The 19735-nt window shown below is 43.7% G+C and overlaps 1 protein-coding gene across 1 annotated transcript in view; it reads right to left on the reverse strand.

Annotated features, from left to right (window-relative positions):
* Positions 1-19735, reverse strand: part of CC2D2A (coiled-coil and C2 domain containing 2A) — a 139214-nt gene that overhangs the window by 48780 nt on the left and 70699 nt on the right. The window contains exons 14-17 of the mRNA XM_032593081.1: positions 15574-15714; positions 12199-12355; positions 11354-11592; positions 7434-7611 (exon numbers count right to left, since the gene is read on the reverse strand). Of these exons, the coding sequence (XP_032448972.1) occupies positions 7434-7611; positions 11354-11592; positions 12199-12355; positions 15574-15714 (715 nt within the window). The remainder of the gene's footprint in view (positions 1-7433; positions 7612-11353; positions 11593-12198; positions 12356-15573; positions 15715-19735) is intronic.

Consider the following 19735-nt stretch of genomic DNA (forward strand, 5'->3'; position numbering starts at 1 on the left):
AGAGCCTGCTTGGGATTCTCTCTCTCTCCCTCACTCCCTGCCCCTCCCCCATTCACACATGCTCTCTCTCTCTCTCTTAATTTTTTTTTTTTAATGTTTATTTATTTTTGAGAGAGACAGAGACAAAATGTGAGTGGGTTAGGGGCAGAGAGACAAGGAGACACAGAATCCGAAGCAGGCTCCAGGCTCTGAGCTGTCAGCACAGAGCCCCACGTGGGGCTCGAACTCATGGGCTGTGAGATCATGACCTGATCTGAAGTCGGACACTCAACCGACTGAGCCACCCAGGTGCCCCTCTCTCTCCCTTAAGATAAATAAACTTTAAAAAATGTATTACTGAACTTTAATTAACATACAATGCTATATTAGCTGCAGGTGGGTATATAACCTAGTGATCTGACAATTCTTTTTTTTAAATTAATTTTTTAAAAAATTTACATCCAAGTTAGTTAGCATGTAGTGCAACAATGTTTTCAGGAGTAGATTCCTTAATGCCCCTTATCCATATACCCATATAGCCCAGCCCCCCTCCCACAACCCCTTCAGTAACTCTCTGTTTGTTCTCCATATTTAAGAGTCTCTTCTGTTTTGTCCCCCTCCCTGTTTTTATATTTTTGCTTCCCTTCCCTTATGTTCATCTGTTTTGTCTCTTAAAGTCCTCATATGAGTGAAGTCATATGATTTTTGTCTTTCTCTGACTGATTAGTTTCACTTAGCATAATACCCTCCAGTTCCATCCACGTAGTTGCAAATGGCAAGATTTCATTCTTTTTGATTGGCAAGGAATACTCCATTGTATATATATATATATATATATATATATATATATATACCACATCTTCTTTATCTATTCATCTGTCAATGGACATTTAGGCTCTTTCCATAATTTGGCTATTGTTGAAAGTGCTGCTATAAACATTGGGGTGCATGTGCCCCTTCAAAATAGCACACCTGTATCCCTTGGATAAATGCCTAGTAGTGCAATTGCTGGGTCGTAGGGTAGTTCTATTTTTAGTTTTTTGAGGAACCTCCACACTGTTTTCCAGAGTGGCTGCACTAGTTTGCATTCCCAGTGATCTGACAATTCTATACATTACATAATGCTCACCATGGTAGCAGGAGTCACCATCTGCCATCACACAATGTTATTACAATATTATTGACTATGTTGTATTTTTCATTCCCATGACTTATTTATTTTATAACTGGAGGTTTGTACATTTTTTAAAGTATTTTTCCTTGCAATTCTTTTTTTTTTAATTTATTTATTATTTATTTTTGAGAGAGAGAGAGAGAGAAAGAGTGTATGAGTGAGGAGGAGGCAGAGAGAGGGAGGGAGAGAGATTATCCCAAGCAGGCACTACGCTGTCAGCATAGAGCCTGATGTGGGGCCTGAACTCACGAACCGTGAGATCATGACCTGAGCTGAAGTCATATGCTTAACCAATTGAGCCGCCCAGGCGCCCCTGGAGGTTTATACATGTTAATGCCCTCCACCTATTTCTTCTATCTCCTCATTCTTCTCCCTTCTGGAAACCACCATTTTGTTCTCTGTATTTAAGGGTTTGTTTCTGTTCTTTCTGTTTTGTTTTGTTCATATGTTTGTCCAACTTGGGATGATGTATGCAATTATTATTACTTCTATTTGGAACACTGTTTGCTTTAATTCAACAATCTGGGGAAGATTTACCAGCTAATGGTATTTAGAATTGTACAGAGAAGATGAACCTTAGAAAGGTAGGGACATTCATATAGATAAAAAAAAACCCCAACATTCCATTTATATTGCATGATTTTAAATCACGATTCTCTGCTTTTAAAACAGAACAGAACAAGGCAGAACAGCTTCCCATCTTGCATTTGCTAGTGCTGGATCTGGTACAAGTGGCTGCCTTTCAAGCTTGGCTGCTTGTGATGTTCACGTGTGTTAGTCACCTCACGGTCAATGTCCCCATTTCCCTCAGGGTCGTATCAAACCCTTCCTAGTCTTGTGCCCACAGACTCCCTTCCTTCGCTGAAAAGGTTGGGGGCATCTGACGTGGGCCCCTTCACAGCTCTGCCCCCCACCCACCTCCCCTGTGTCATCGTGCCTGCCCCAAAAGAACTTCCTGTCAAGTCTTGACCCAGATTCAGGGTCTGGTCCCTCTCCCCACCACTTTCTTTTTTTATTTTCAAAGTCACCAGTCTTTTCCGCACTGGTTGCTTCTCTCACGACTAACAAACATGCTGAAACCAACTACACCCTAAAGTAAACCACCATCCCTCTCCAATCCCTGATTCGTTTCCCTCCTCCCCTTCTCTGCCAAGCCTCTGGGAGGGAAGCCCTCTTTTGGTAACTTCATTTTTTTTCTCCCCCTGCCCCACTGGACCTTAGTCACCAGCTCCTCTTGCCATTTCCCCACGGCAGTCTAATCGCCGTGCCAGGGACCAGGGACTTCTGTTTTCCGCCAAGCCTCGTGCAATGTCTCTGCAACGAGACGCTTGGTGGATGAAACATACAAGCTGCTGGTGCGTGCGGCCTGCTGAGGTCGACACGAGAGCGGGTCTGGGCGCTGGGGCCGGGCCCTGCCGCTTTCTGGCTGCGTGACCTTAGGGCAGGTATACTTAAATGCTCCGCATTTCGGGATGACGGGGACAATGATACAGCTCCTGTGCGACTGTCGTGAGGACTGAGTCTAGACACAGAAGGTGCCTGGCATATTGTAATTGCTCAGTAACCATTATACTAGATATTACTAAATATCCACACAACTCAATACGCAGTGATGCCTGAGGCTGTTTTCTGAGACTTCTCCCCCCGGAAGTGGCTCTCAGAGCGCGGAGATAGGTCAGATTTGAAACTTGGCTTTTATTACCATTATCCCCAACTAAAATGGTGAAATGAGAGTACAATTTAGAGTCAAACAGTCCTGGGTTTGAATTCTCTTCTGCCTCCTGACCTGCTTGGTGATGTAGTTACTCAGGATCTCAGAAGCTCATTGGGAGAATAATAGTACCTGTGGTTTTCTTTCGGGTAACATCAGATAGTGTATGTGAAGAAGCTGGTCTTGGGGTAGATAATCAGTAAGTGTTATTTCCCAGAGATCTTCTCCATGTTTGCGGGCCCCTGTCCCATCCAAACCCACATCTTCTTACATGTAGATGACCTTATCTTGCTTGCCCCATGCACGCTGTCCCACCACAGACGTCACTGTCCTTTCTACCTGCTCTTGGCGGCCTGGCTCCATGTAATTGAGTAGATAAATATGTGTGCGTAAAAAAAAATATTTGTTCTGGACTTACGTCTACAAAGGACCAATAACAACCACAGAAGTGAGCTGGCTAAGGGCTAACGAAGACACTTCTCCAAATAGGACTGTGTTCCCCACTCGGATAGTGTGGTTCTGTGGACGGGCCACGGAAATCAGGAGTGGACGTAGGAAGGAACTCAAGTAACTGCCAGCTCAGTTAAAAGGGAAAATCCCCTAAATCAGTCCACATGCCGAAAATATGAAAGCTCAACAGGATTGATTCGTAAGGAAAAATAATAATGCTAAAAGATGTAAGCATCACCCAGCAGAACCACATGATAGTTGTTGGTTCGGGGAGGTGGGGGACAGCGACAGATACAGATGTGAATGATAAAGAAATGAAGGTGATCATCGCAAAACTATTTTATTTCGAAATCGGATTTCATGTTTTTGGAAGGCCAAACATTTGTTGTGGAAAGATCTCAGTTGCGGAGATTTTTAGGACCTTTCTGGAGGGACTCGGGGCCTTCTCCCCTGTCCTGAGAAGTCCAGCCTCACCCACCCTTTGGGGACAGCTGTGGCTCGACTCCTTTGTACTGTCCCAGGTCCAGCTGTGTTGCTCTAATTAATTCCTTCCCCGCAATCAAACCCTGCAATCAAATCCCACCAAGCGTCCTTGACATCGGCACTAAACCGGTCCTGTTTCTCTGTAGCTCTCTCCCTCCATCTCCCAGCTGGATTTAAAGCTCCCCTTGGGACGCCTGGGTGGCTCAGTCAGTTGGGCGTCCGACTTCAGCTCAGGTCATGATCTCACAGCTAGTGAGTTCGAACCCCACGTGGGGCTCTGTGCTGACAGCTCAGAGCCTGGAGCCTGCTTCGGATTCTGTGTCTCCCTCTCTCTCTCTGCCTTCCCCCACCCCGCCCCCAGCTCGTGCTCTGTCTCTGTCTCTCTCTCTCTCTCAAAAATAAATAAACATTAAAAAAATAATAATAAAGCTCCCTAAGGCAGCTCCATGGGCACCCCTCCGGCCCAGGGCTTCGAGTTCTGCACCACACTCTTAGCATGGGATTAGACACTCAGTTGACTCTCACTCAAGCAGCGAACATTTATGGCTTGTTTGTTGGGTCACCAACGAATGCATTAAAGTTTTGAGAATCTCGGAACTCTTTCTGAAATACGTTGGGCTCTCAAGTCAGGCATAACAGATATGCCAGAACACTGGCATAAACAGATATATTCAAGGCAATTTTTTCTCACCCTCTTAAAACCACCAGTAATTCATGAACCTTCTCTAATCTCAAACTTATAGCAATTATGTGGAAAATTTCCAAATGGCATGGTTCTATTGCTAGAGAGTTGAAATACAATAGTCCTTAGATTCATTTCATCTGGAACCACTACTCAATCATAAAAATCATGCCATTGAGCTATTATGATATGTGATTTGATCAGTTATCAAATCTCTGAGGATAGTTTAGGAGTTTAGCCAAAGTTTTTTTAATTTGTGATTTTTTTAAACATTTACTTATTTCTGAGAGACTGAGAGAGACAGAGCATGAGAGGGGGAGGGGCAGAGAGAGAGGGAGACACAGAACCGGAAGCAGGCTCCAGGCTCTGAGCTGTCAACACAGAGCCCAACGTGGGTCTCAGACTCACAAGCAGTGAGATCATGACCTGAACCGAAGTCAGTCGCTTAACCAACTGAGCCACCCAGGGCCCCAATTTGTGATTTTTTAAAGATTACATGATTCAGCTCTTAGGGCCAAGCTAACTGCCTATGAATATATTCTTGGTGTCCCCAGGATAAAATTTTGCTTGTTTACTTGGAAAATCCATTTCATAACATTTTAGAGAATTACTTTTTTCACAGTACTTGAAAAAAAATGTTTTGATTGCAACATCCGAGCCAGCTAATGTCTCAAGATGGCAAAGAGGAGAGAGGATAGAAAGCTTCCCTCCCACTTCAGAATATATGTGAAATGAGACACTGGTACTCATGGAGGTGGAAGAAGGAAAGGGTCTTTCCTTCTATGGTAATTCTGAAAATGGAGGGCTGCCCAGCAGAGAAGCCTCCATAGGCTGCCAGGGCAGAGGTGGAGTATCTGATCTCTCATGGGCACCTGTGGGGAGGGGAGGGCCTTCTCTCTGTCTTCTGTGCTCTTTTCAGGAGGGGTGTCTCCTTCCAGGGCTCCGTCTCCTTCCTACTGGCCACGTTATCATATGCTGCCCTCCCTTGCTTCACTCTGCCCCTCTATCTGCTCTCTCCCGTTAATCTTGGTCTTCCTCATGTCAGCTTTTCCTCTGCAGGGAGGAAGGGGGGGGATGAGTCACATGGATCTCAAATGAGGGGGCAAACTCTGAATAAATGAACATTTTCCTATTCTGTGGACTCACATAGGGGCCTCTGGCATCCCCTCATTACTGAAGGCAGGTGACCACAAAGCATCAAGTTGGCTTCTGGAGATTGTGTTTATTTACTTTCTCCATCAAGTTTTATTCTTTTTTTATTTTAATTTTTTAACATTTATTTATTTTTTGAGAGACAGAGTGTGAGTAGGGGAGGGGCAGAGAGAGAGGGAGAGAGAATCCCAAGCAGGCTCTCGCCGTCGGCGCAAAGACAGATGTGGGGCTCAACCCCACGAACCGTAAGACCATGACCTGAGCCGAAGTTGTGCACTCCACCGACTGAGTCACCCAGGTTCCCCTTCCTCTACCAGTTTTAATAGGTTTTTAATGACTGAGATCTAGCTAGTGGTTGATATTCCAAATGCCAAAGAATATTCATGGCCAAGTGTTAACCAATCAGAAGAGATGTCAGCCATCCAGGAGAACAAGGTCCCGGAGGCATTATCCTCATTCACAAACCCTTTAATTAGTCCGCTGTGGCAAGGTCCAGGGGATCTTAGAAGTAGGGTCTAGGTGGCCAGGGTGGCATTTTGGGAATCCAGTACAGAAGTATTTAAATATTTTAATAATGATACAGCTGTAATTGTAATTATAGACAATGTCAATTACAACCAATAGGTAGTAACTGCCTGGAGTACAGTGTTGAGAAGGATTCTGGAGTTATATCCAGGCTCAGTGGGGGAAAAGGACCCGGTCATGTAGTTATTTCTTGCCAGGGTGGTGGATGGGAATGAGAAATTTCTGCATAAATGGCGGGTGAGGACTAGTGATTTCTGTGTGGGTGGCGGATGGCAAGCAAAGGCAAGTGTGCCACATATTTGCAACTGTAGTTCACAGGCTTATTACTGTCATAAAAGAGAATTCTGTTAGCATCACAGGAAAGGATTCACCATGAGAATAGCAAGTTTGGACACTGCAGTGGATTAAATAGTGTCCTCTAAAAACTGCTGTCTACCTGGAACCACAGAATGTGACCTTATTTGGAAATAGGGTTCTTACAGATATAATTAATTAGTTAAACATCTAGATGAGCTCATACTGGATTACCATTGGCCCTAAATCCAATGAGAATGTCCTTGTAAGAGACAAAAAAAAAAAAAAGGACAGGTTGAGACAATGAGATGACCACACGAAGATGGAGACCGTAGTGACGCTACTACAAACCAAAGGACTCCAAGGGCCACCAAGAGTGGAAGAGGCAAGGAAGGATTCACCTTTAGAACTTTTGCGGGGAGCATGGCCCTACTGAAGCCTAGATTTCAGACCTCAGGGCCTCCAGAGCTGTGAAAAAATAAGCATCTGTTGTTTTAAGCCACCAAGTTTATGTGGCTTAGGTGGGGCAGCCCTAGGAAACTAAAACAGACCCAAATAAATACATTGCTAATGGTGGGATTTTAGGCTAGTGGTGCGATTTATTTTGGGGGGATCCGACAGCCTATAGCCACCTGTGATTATGGCAATATTGATTTCTGAGGTATATCATGCTAGGACCCAGGCAGACAGTGATACTGAAGTACTCTGATGAAAAAGCCAGGGAGCCCCTACCTCTCATCCCCCTTCTCCATCTTGAGGTACACACTGAGGCACCGTGGCCAGCATTTTCAGGAGGTGAGCAGGGAAACAGATCTCCTTCTGCCCAGACCGGAAGGACAGATGCGCCTCAGGGGAGGCTGACCTTCTGTTCACCTTGAAAATCTATCAGGACACCAGCGTAGCCCATGGATGATTTAAAACCATCTGGTACCTGTGATCACCAAAACAATGCTTGGGACAGTGCCTGTAATTAAAATGCATACCTGCAGTGTCAAACTCTCCGGCCAGTTGAATATTTGCAGATTGAAAATCTGTCCAAAGTGAACTCGGAAGTCTGCCCCGAGGGGCCGACTGTCGGTCCTGGACACTTCTTTGTCGTTGAAGATCACCTTTAGATATATTGAGCGTCTCTTGACGTCCTCCCTTCTCAAGACCTCCACCCTGACAGAGGAGACCGATCGCAGATGGGTTAGTCATTGACCAGGGGAAACTGGAGTGTCTGACAAATGGGCACTGAACAGACCAAGACACCTGGAGGTGACCCTGCCACTCACGTTACCTCTCGTTGCACCAAATCAGCCACAAGTCTCAAGGAGCGTCATATAACAAATTTGATACGGACTAGGAAACGGGCACTCAAAAGGCCACAGGGTGCAGAAGAACGGTGGTCCAAACATCATCCACCATATTACAGTGTCTTTAATTGTTTTCAGAGAAGCCCTATGTTTGCACCCCAAAGTTTTTGTTTTAGTTTTTAATTTTTTTTATTAGTTTTCTTTATTTTTTGAGAGGCAGAGAGAGACAGAGTACGTGTGGGGGAGGGGCAGAGAGAGAATGGGAGACACAGAATCCAAAGCAGGCTCCAGGCTCCGAGCTGTCAGCACAGAGCCCGAGGCGGGGCCCGAACTCATGAACCGTGAGATCATGACCTGAGCCGAAGTGGGACACTCAACTGACTGAGCCACCCAGGCACCCCTGCACCCCGAAGTTTTAACTAAACAGAAACATAGTCCTTGCAGTTGGAGTGAATTCAATCCATAAGGGATAGTAGTGATTTATATTTGGGCGGGATGTTTTATCCTAAAAATGTAATAGCATAAAAATCAACAACACAGGAAACAACAGATGTTGGCGAGGATGTGGAGAAAGGGGAACCCTCTTACGCTGTTGGTGGGAATGCAAACTGGTGCAGCCACTGTGGAAAACAGTGTGGAAATTCCTAAAAAAGTTAAAAATAGAACTACTCTATGACCCAGCAATTGCATTACTAGTTGTTTATTCAAAGGATACAAAAATACAGATTCAAAGGGGTACATGCACTCCAATGTTTATAGCAGCTTTTTCAATAATGGCCAAATTATGGAAAAAGCCCATATGTCCATTGACTGATGAACGGATAAAGTAGATGTGGTACATATATATACCATGGAATATTACTCAGCCCAGCCATCAAAAAAATGAAATCTTGGGGTGCCTGGGTAGCTCAGTCGGTTAAGCGGCCGACTTAGGCTCAGGTCATGATCTCACGGTTTGTGAGTTTGAGCCCCGCATGGGGCTCTGTGCTGACAGCTCAGAGCCTGGAGCCTGATTCAGATCCTGTGTCTCCCATTCTCTGCCCCTCCCCCATTCTCACTCTGTCTCTTTCTCTCTCTTAAAAATAAACATTAAAAAAATAAAAAAAAAATGAAGTCTTGCCATCTGCAATGACGTGGATGGAGCCGGAGTGTATTATGCTAAGCAAAATAAATCAGTCAGAGAAAGGCAAATACCATATGATCTCATTCGTATGTGAAATTTAAGAAAAAAACAGATGAACATATGGGAAGGAAAACAAAAAGAAGGAAACAAACCATAAGAGATTCTTAGCGATAGAGAACAAACTGAGGGTTGATGACCGACCGGAGGTGGGGGGATGGGCCAAATGGGCGATGGGCACTAAGGAGGGCACTTGTGATGAGCACTGGGTGTTATATATAAGTGACGAATCACTGAATTCTACTCCTGAAGCTAATATTACACTATATATTAACTAACTAGAATTTAAATAAAAATGAAAATAAAGTTATATTGCTGGATCAAGTAAAAAAATAAACAATAAAAAATAAAATAAAGACTGACTCAGAGTAAAAAAAAAAAACATGTAATAGCATATTGTAACAGGTGAAATCCGCTTCTCCCAGATTCATGCTTTTCTTAACACTTTCTGACAGTGAGTACTCACTGGATGTAGGGGATTAAGAACTGTTCCTTTTTTAAAAAGGCTTTTTGAATTCCAAAAAAAAAAGTATCCTGGCAAGCATATCACCTTTATAGCCAGGAAGTTAAAAAACAAATCAAAACCTCCAAGAACAGGCTTTAATTTTACTGTGCATATTTGTAGAGATGCCCACCCACAGCTCCAGTTATTGGTTAAGTCAATAGCTACTCAAGTTTGGTAAGAACAGGGAAAGCTTAGAAAAATAAAATAAAATCGAAATGCACTCAGAGGTTTTTGGGTGGTAAAGTCTTTTTTTTAAATTGCAGTGAGGGGTGCCCGGGTGACGCGGTCAGTTAAGCCTCTGACTCTGGATCTCGGCTCAGGTCATGATCTCGCAGTTTGCGGGTTCGATCCCCGCATCAGGCTCTGCGTTGATGGTGTGGAGTCTGCTTGGGATTCTGTCTCTCCTTCTCTCTGCCCTTCACCCTCTTGTGCTCTCTCTCTCTCTCCCCAAATAAATAAACTTAAAAAAAAAATTTCATTGAGACATACACAACATAACACTTATCATTTTAACTATTTTTGAGTGATCAGCTCAGTGGCATTAAATATATTCCTGACGTGCAACCATTGGCATGATCCTTCTCCAGAACATTTTCAGCATCCCAAATAGAAATCCTGTATCCATTCAACTGGATGGTGGTAGTTTTAACTTTTTACATCTCTGTAATTTAGGCCCATCCCAGATATGGAATTGTTCAAATGACTTCAATGTTGTTGTTGTTGTTGTTTTTCTATAAAGGAATTTAACACCAAATTTCAGGAAGTATTCAAGACACCCAAAGACTTTACTCAGAGTTGTTTTATGGCTTATTCCAGTAACCTCCTGCTATGAGCAGACCTAAGGCACCTTCTTCTGCATGGCCACCCTTATGCGAAGGCCTGATGAGAAGCTCAGTCATAGTCATTGGCTTGGGGTAACTTGGGTCACAGTCCCAAATCCCAGTGAAAACAGAGAAGTTCAAGACAGAGGTGTATATTCTCAGTCAAAATGAGACTCATGACAAAAGATTGCCAAATCAAGCCCCAATTTCCCCCAAACACGATTACATGTTTTCTTAAAAACATGTAATAAAAAACCCCCATGGAATCACATATTTTGGATGTTTATTATAAAATTATATGTTATGCAATTTGTGGCTTGAAAATAGTGAATTCATTGCTGGGGAATAGTTTATGTATATATAGTATCTGAATGCTATGAAACTGGGAAGAAAAAAGCTACAATTAAAAAAACACATTATTGGTATGTTAACAGAAGTTTGAAACTAAGGAGGCTGCAGGAAGTCTTAAACGGACATCCTAATGAATCCCCACATCCTAATTATGTCTGAGGGTGACTGAATTTATTGTATGTATAGATGTACGTGCAGAAAGTGGGGCTTCTGACTGGTTCCCTCTTAGGCATCATATGAATGACTAGAAATGTATTTCTATGTAAATCTGGAGAACAGGCATCAGATGGCTACAGGGGATACCCACAATTCCTCTGGGAGGCTTTCTGGGGCCTTCTAAGAGAGAAGCTGGCCTCTGGGGCAGGTGAAAAGGAGGGTCAGTGACAGACCTGCGTGTCTGTGCCAGGTCAGTGGACAGAGGACCCATTGCTGTTACAGATAAAGGCTCTACGTCAAAAGCCACAAAGGCAGTGGCTATGAAGAGTGCCTCCTACAGGCAGCCTCCCTTGGTGTACTTCTGAGTGACCAGTGGGGACACCTGAGGTAGGGGAACCATTCGACATCACCAAAATACGGACACACATCTTCAGTTTCATAGAGTTCAATCTATATGATACTTGCTTACAGAGTTCACGGCTCTCCTGATCAAACTGTGTCAGTCAGGAGATATACCCTCCATGTAGCGCATGCCTGCCCACCCACGAGCGCCTATCACAGGTCACCCCCACTTACACACTGAGCGTCTGCTCACCTAGGACACTGCTCGTTGGGCGTGACGCTCCCTGCCAGGCTCAGCTCCGGGACCAGCAGCGGCTCCCCAGGCCTTCTCCTGCTCCGGGCTGCCCTCTCCCTCACCTGGTGCTCCATCAGGGCCCGATCGGTGGGCTCTGGGGGGACCGGTTTCACCGGATCCTCCTCAGGATACGGCTCCCCCATCTCCTCTTCGGGATGCTCTTCGACTGCTTGCTTTTTTTTCTTCTTCTTGGCCCTCTGTTGGGCAAAAGGCAATCTAATGTCAAATAGTAATTTTGGAATTTCACTCAAGACCACAGTCTTCAGAACCAGATAGATAGACTTGGCTGCAAACCTAGCTCCACCTCAAGCAGTGGTGGGCACTCAGGCAGGTTACTAAACCTCTTGACCTCTCTGTGCCTCAGTTTTCTCATCTCCAAAATGGGGACAATCATAGGAAACTCCTCCCAGGGCTGCTGAAATGAGGTAATGCTTGGAAAGCACTTAGCACAGTGCCCGGGACCCAGAAAGAGCTGAAAAACGTTAGCTATTCACAAGATCATTAATATTGCGGCTAAGGCCAAGGACACATCTTGAAATTAAAGTAAGTCTTGTGGGCCGGCATTGCAATTCACCCGATCTATAACTTACTGCCTTGGCTTCAACGTTGCAGGATTATGTGTGCAAATTTATATGATTTTCCGGGGAAGCCTAGAAGCATCACTGCCCTACATTCAATGGGTAGAGCCAGAAGGGACCCCAGTCTTCCTGTCCAGTTTCCCTCCTCGGGCCTCAAGTGGTGGCCTCCCAGACGCCTCCGGTCCCCAAGGTCAGCCCTGCTCAAGGCTAAGTGACTCGACAAACCTGGGCTTTCTTCCAGGCTTTCCATTGTTGGTACGCGGCTCTGTATGCTTCCATCTTCTGCTCATGCTCTTCCATGTGTTCTTCCAACAACTCGCTTATTTCGGCTTGAATTTCTGCTTCGTATGCTTCTTCGTCTGCTTTCTGGTCAACCTTTTCCCTTTAAAATAATTTGCAGGACCTTGGTTATTTCTTGAAATTCAGTAAGAGAGTAATAATAACAGCAAATACCCATATGGGGGGCAGATCCTCCCCCCATATGGAGCTTTGTGCATGTTAGCTCACCACCCTGCGAGGCCGATACTACTACCATTTGCATTTTACCCACAAGGAGACTGAGGCACGGAGAGATTAAGTAACGTGCCCAAGGACACACATTTGGTGAGTGGAAGAGCTGAAATGTGGGCCCAATCTATTTGCCGCCAAGCAACAATGCCACTCTGAGCTAAGTGATCCAGATGGCAATATGACACTGTCCAGTGCCTGTAGACTCCTGACCGGTAATGGTAGAGTTTCATTGTACTTATTTTATTCGTGCTTCAAATCTCTGAGAAACCATTTCATTGTGTTACTACCGAGCCCCCAAAACTGCTGTTCTGATTTTAGATTGACAATTTGAGTTTTTCTTTGACGATTCTGCTGATACTTTATCAGGAGCTCTGCCCAGCCCAAAGCAGCGTTCCCCATAGTGTGCTTGGTGGAACATTAGTTCTGTGAGATCCCCTGCCAAAAAGGCGCTGTGGCTGAGTCAACCTGGGATTAAACAAGTGTGGTATGTTACCGAGCAGTGTGATTGTCCCGGAAGGAGGTGATAGACATGTCACCCAAACACTCCCGCCCAGCACTTTGGACTTGTTGCAGCAAATTGCCTGGGCTTAGCGATCAATGCAGTCTGGCCTGTGGGTTCTACTCCTAAAGATCCTGTCCTTTTCAGATAAACTTACTCAGGTGCCTAAGGCTGACTCAGGTTTGCTTACGTACACGTGCTTGCTTACTTACACGTGGGGCCTGGTGGGTTAGCAATTAGCAGTCCCCTAAGGCACAGGTTCTTAAAGCTCTAGGATCCTGCTGAAGAAGTCACTCGGGAAACACAATGGCACTGGAAATTTATAAACATCGGAGAAAATCTGGCTCATAAGTTATGTTCCATCTCTGGCATATAGAGAACCATTTGCCTTGCTCTCTGTTCTGTAGAGGCATAAACTAGCTGAAATCCGATGACTTTTGCAGGAAAAAAAATTATGCCGTATCATAAGGTGGCTAGGTGAATCAAGGGTGTAAAAAGGGACACTCCAAAAAAATTTAGGAGGCAGCTACTTATAGGAGGAAGGGGTGTTAGGTATCACAAAAAGTGTCACCTAGAGGGGACCTTAAGGGTAAATTTCTGACAAATTTTAGTTTATCTTAAACTGAAGGAAAGAAGGAGAAAACAATTAGGTAAATATTTATGTTCTGCTTCTGGGGGGGAGGGGCAGCCTGGAAGATGGAATTCGGAAGCTGAAACTCTGGAATTTCTGGGAGACATCCATGGTTTCTGTGGGACAGACTACTTGGATCTGTTTTTCATCAGCTAATATTAACTCAGCAAATACCAAGTGGCAGCTTCTCTGTTTGGGACCAGATACCCAATGGCGACCAGATCCCTGCCCTCAGGAAGCACGGTCTTGTCTTTGTCCCAGGAACTGTAGGATGGTTTCTGAGTCTTATGAAAATTATGAAATTTATGAAACCCTAAAAATCACAATTTGCAGCTATCTTTGGCTAAAGCATGACTCTCTTCAAAGTAAAGTATCAGATAATTGCTCATATTTTTACTTTTCATGTCGATGTATAGCACAACACTTACTTTCAACAAACAGTCAGGAAGGGACCAAAACCAGCAGCAGAGACACTCTTTAATTAATATACAGAATATGGTTTTGTTGTGATGACTCTACTTTTAATCATGTATCAAAGTCTAGTGGATTAGGTAGCATACCTGATATCAAAGCATACTTTCTCCGCACCATATACAAAGATTTATTCCAAACGGACTAAAGACGAATGAGAAACATAAAACTATAAAGATTATAGAGACCATATAATAGAATATCTACTTGACTCAGGGGAACAATTTCTAAAGCAGCATACAAAAAGCACCAATCATGAAAGAAAAGATGAACGTATTGTATCTGTGTAAAATGAAGAATTTCTATCATGAAAAAGCAGCAGAAGGGAATAAGGAGACAAGTACAGAGTAGGAGAGGGGATCTGCAATGCACATCAACAAAGGGCCCATGTCCAGGATAGATGTCAAACTCCTACCAATTATGCAAAAGATACAAAGAAAAACAGTTCAGTTCAAAAACCTACAAAAGCCTTGAATAGACAGAGGAAATCAAAGTGGACAATTTATGAATGGGAAGTTAGAAATTAAACCATGCTATCAGACTGGCAAAGTGTGAGGTTTGACAAGACCAGGTGACCTCGATGGCACGAGTGATATGGACCTACAGGAACACCACTCAAAGTATAAATCGGCACAACCACTCTGGAAAAGTGTAATCAGCACGTGAGTATTAGAGAGGCGCATCTCCTAAGACTCAACAATTTCACTTCTGGGTATGTTTCAGGAGAGCTTAGGCACGTGTACCTTAAAAGACACATATAAAGTACTTATAGAAGTGCTGTCTTGTAATAGACGAGAAACGGAATCAACTCAAATGTCCATCAACAGTAGAGTGAACAAGTTCTGTTGTATTCATATAATGAATATAAAGCAAAGAAAATGAACAAATCAACTATAGCTATAAAGTAGCTGAATCTCACGCAGTATTAAAGAACACACTACAAAGAGTACATACAACCTACTCTCATTTGTGGATACATCAAATACAGGTGATATTAAACTACATATTTTTAGGAATTACAGGTAGATGGAAAACCTAGAAATAAAAACAAGGAAATGCTAATCATAAACGTCTGGAAAATGGTAACTTCTGGGATGAAGGGGGAAGGAGGCGGGGTTAAGAACATAGGGGCTGCTCAGGTGCATGTAATGTCCTATTTCTTTACCTGGGGAGTGGTCATATTGTTATTTACTTGTCATTCTTTATTCAAAAAAATTTTTTTTAAGAGAGAGAGCATGAGGGTGTGAGCGGCGGAGGGGCAGAAGGAGAGGGAGAAAGAGAATCTTAAGCAGGCTCCATGTTCAGCGCTCAGCACAGAGCCCAACGCGGGGCTTGATCCCATGATGGTGAGACCATGACCTGAGCTGAAATTAAGAGTTGGACACTCAACTGACTGAGCCACCCAGGCGTTCCTATTTGTAATTATTTTTCAAACTGTACCTATGTTTTACACATTTTCTCAATAAAACAATCTTTGAAAAAAGCTTACTTTCTCAAAACAAGTTTCAAGGGTGTATTTGTAAACCTCTGAAATTCTCGAAGTGATTTCATCTCCTTCCAAACTTTTATGATGGTTTTAAGCAACATTCGATCTTTTTCTTGTTCAGCGTCACGCAGTTTTCTTGTTTGCCTAGAAGATTGAACATGTTGATATATATTAAAAAGTTATTCAGGTAGGTGTGTAAATTAAAAAGGAAATTAATAATGCTGTAGCGACTGGATATTTAATCTGATACCTATAATACTTCTTAAGTATTAGAAATCCAAAAATATGAGTGGAAATTTGAAGACAATAGGATGCCAATCTGTTTCAAGAGGTTATTTGATTTTGTTTTCTCTAGGTGAACCTGAAGTCAGTTAAACTAAATCACCTTCTGAACTTGTTATTAATAATACTATGTACCCTTAAACAAACAGCCACCTTTGAAGTTATAAAAATAAGAGGCCCGGTAAACTCAGTTCTCATGGACTAAATTATTGTAGACATAGGAAAATGTTACTGTCCCCGTTAACAACAAACATTAAAATCTGTCTTTGTTAACACAAATCACAAGTTCTAATGTTGCTCGCTGCCTGCCTTGGTGAGTTTTCAGTGCTAACTAGATTAACAATATTTTTAGCTTGATTTGAAGAGGCATCAGTTGGAAATGTTTTCATTTTTATTCCCATTTAAAGTGCTTGGGAATTATTCAACGCCTTACTTTCAGCCCTCTCTATGAATGATAGTCAAATCCAGAACCCAAATGTACTCTATTATGCTATTAATCAATTAGTTAACTAGACAATTTTTCTTTTCTTGAGCAAGTAGCAGGTGTCATTCCAGGTGATTCAGAATGTCTAAGACTGGAAGTGTCTCTGTCCTCAAGGAATTTACAACTTAGCTCAGGAATCAGATAGATAAATGACTACAACATACAAGGTGAGATTCGCCTAAGAGAGTGCCGTAGAAAACCACGGAGGCAGGGTCTCATGATTTAGCACCTCCTGACCTCCAGAAGGAAACCTGAGTCTGGAGGTTGCGCTTGTGATGACCCAGTCTGTGGAGATGGTACAGAGAAGCACAGAGGTCTAGGTTCCCAGTCATTCAACTGCTGGCTCCGGAAAAAGAAGATGGCGGAAGACGACAGCCAGTTGGTGGTTGGGTGGCCAAGATTCAGGATTCTCTGAAGACCTCACAGAAACAAGAAAGCAATGAACTAAGAAACATGCTTCTTGGGAAGCAGGGAAGCATGTGGTTAAGGGCACAGATGTTGGAACCTGACTCTGTAGGTTGAGACCCTGGGTCTCTCATCTGTGAGCTGGCCTAGCAAACAACTTAACTTCTCCCTGCCTCATCTGTAAGCTAGGGGTGCTCACAGAATCTACTTCACAGGGTTGTTGAGAGGAGTGTTAATGCTAGAACCGTGCCCAACATCTGGTAAGTGGTCCGCCAAGTGTTACCTGTCACTATCAAGTGGTCTGTGTTCTTGTGCCCTTAGCTGCTACCTCCCCGGCCTTCTTTTTAAAAACTGCGGTATAAAATTATCTTACTGAGTTCTAGGACACGTTGAGGCTTTCTGACATATTTCCTATTTCCTTTTTTAGTACCTGACAAAATAGTTTCTCAGAAATGCTAAAAATGAACTCTTAGCAAGAAAAATTTGACATCTGAGCTACAGAAGCAAAGCATCGCAAAAGAATATTTAATGACCAGTTGTGGTCAGGGCTCTGGAGGAAAAGGCAAAGGCAGTTTTGCCCGGGGAGTCAGGTAACACTTTTCTGAAACTTGGTGCAGACGGGGTCCGGAGTGTGGATGACGGTGTCAGCCCCGAGGTGAAACTCTGGGAGTTCACTGGCCTCTCTGGATGATCTTTCCAACCACGGGACTGGATTCCTCTCAGGAGGAAATGCAGATTAATAAAGAAAAGAGAAAGAAAAACCCTGTGAGGGACTTAGAACATTTAGAAGCTGGGCAGAGAAGGATGATAGAGGCAGGATGGTGGGAAGGACAGGCGGAAGGAGAGGGGTGCGGACATGCAAGAGAGGGTGGCCTAGGGAGGGGAGGGGAAGAAATACATCACAAGAGGCCCCTCTGGTGACAAGGCCCCTCGCTGTCAAGAGGCCAGGTAGCAGGAGGAGCTTGGCAAGACGGAGGTCCCCAGGGACCGTGGCCAGATCGCCTCAGAGGAAAAGCGGGTGGGTGAATGAGGACGGGTTCCAGTGAACGGGATGGGAGGGAGCCGAGCAGAAAGACTCGTTCATGTTTGCCACAAGTTTGGCTGTGAAGGGAAACACAGAGAGAAAGCCGTAGCCAGATGGGGCTCTAGGGTGGCAGAATTTTTACATGTTCAAGTCTGAGTAGGTCTGAGGGTTAAGAGCCAGTAGGGAGAGTGAAATACAATGTCTCCCTGTCTTGCACCCACAAGGTGCTTCCTTCCTCGTCCAGCTGGTTGCAGCTCAGAGGGCCAGCAACGCGGTCGTGATGCCATTTACAGAAAAGAAGATGGAAAATGATGGAAAATGCTCGCTGTGGAGCTGTGCTGGCTGTTGACTCGGCCGATGCCCAGCGGGGGCTCACCCGGCCTCTGGTCAGGTCAGCAGCCGCACACAGGCCCGCTTGAGGGGACATGTGGGAACAGGCTGTCTGCTTTGAGCTGGTTTCAGCAATAGTTAAACATCAATAAAAGACTAAAACCCACTCTCACGGGGCCAGAAATGCTGAACCGCAGAGCTGTTCATCCCCACGGGCAGCAGAAAGACCACACTGGCTCTGCCACCCACGGGTCTGTGCACCTTACACACCGTTCTGCCAGCTTCCAAATGCTGATTAATAAATACAAGTCCATAGAAAACCACTTCTGTATTCAGAACAGCTTTTTGTCCCTTTTCTTACCCAATGTATGCGAAAACAAAAATTATCTTCACAAAGAGGCTGCCAGCTGGGTTTTTTTGTTTTAGCATAAATAAGAATTTTCATTTCATTTTATTTTTTTAAAGTTTATTTACTTTGAGAGGGAGAGAGAGTGCGAGCAGGGGAGGGGCAGAGAGAGAGAGAGAGAATCTCAAGTAGGCTCTGACAAAGCAGAACTCATTAACCATGAAATCATGACCTGAGCTGAAATCAAGAGTCAAATGCTTAACTGACCGAGCCACCCAGGTGCCCCAAGAATTTTTGTTTTAAAATATACTCTTCATGCATTTACAATGACAATATCTCAACGTCACTAATTTCCACTTTGCTGGAAGAACTAAGTGAAGGCTTGGTTGTAAAAAGAAAAGTATGCATTTAAAGTCCTGGATTTATTAATTCCTGTTCTAAGAATTTATCCTGTGGAAATGTACAGGTACATAAATATATATACACACAGGAATGTCAATTAGAGCACAGTTTCAGCATAAAAAATAGGACCAGTACAAATGCCTCTCAACAGGGGACACAGCATCTATATAATGTCAGCCTTTAAATAATGATATGGACCTAGATGTCCTGCAAGAAGAAAAGGTCTGAGATGCATGTTGCATAGAAAACAAGTTGTGAGATGGTAAATGCAATGGTTCCTTAAACAAAATACAAACACATAAACACATCTGTGTACGTGTGCATGAGTATATACACGTGTACGTACAGGTGGAGGAACTGGCAGAAATCTGTTATCGTGATTTTCCCCGAGGGATGGGACTCCAGAAGACAGTCACCTTCTACATTCTGTATTTCCTTCTTGTTTGGCAACAATCAGGCTTTAATTTTTGAATTTTAATTATGAAAAATGCCCCCAAATAGAAAAATATAGGTCATAAATAATTGGGACACTTGTTCACATTTTGATATATTTACTCAGGGCCATTTGTTTTTGGCCAAAATGTCATAGTTACAGGTGAAGACCTCTTGAGTTTCATTCCCTTCTCTCCCTCCCTAGAGGAAGCAGCCGGCACCTGTGTCTTTTCTGTCCGAGTGTACCACACACGGGTGTGCCTACAACAGACGAGCGTTGTGTTGGGTATTCTTTAGGGTTCATGAGCCATATCACACGGCGAGTCTCCTCCTAACACCTGGATGTTTTCATTCAACGTTGTTTTATCCATATTGGTACACAGAGATCTAAGTCAGTTTAACTGTGGTGTAGATGTTCAGTGGAAGACTATACCAGACGTGTTCGTTCTGGTATAGGGTT

Source organism: Lynx canadensis, chromosome B1, assembly GCF_007474595.2.
Source record: "Lynx canadensis isolate LIC74 chromosome B1, mLynCan4.pri.v2, whole genome shotgun sequence".
NCBI lineage: Eukaryota > Metazoa > Chordata > Mammalia > Carnivora > Felidae > Lynx > Lynx canadensis.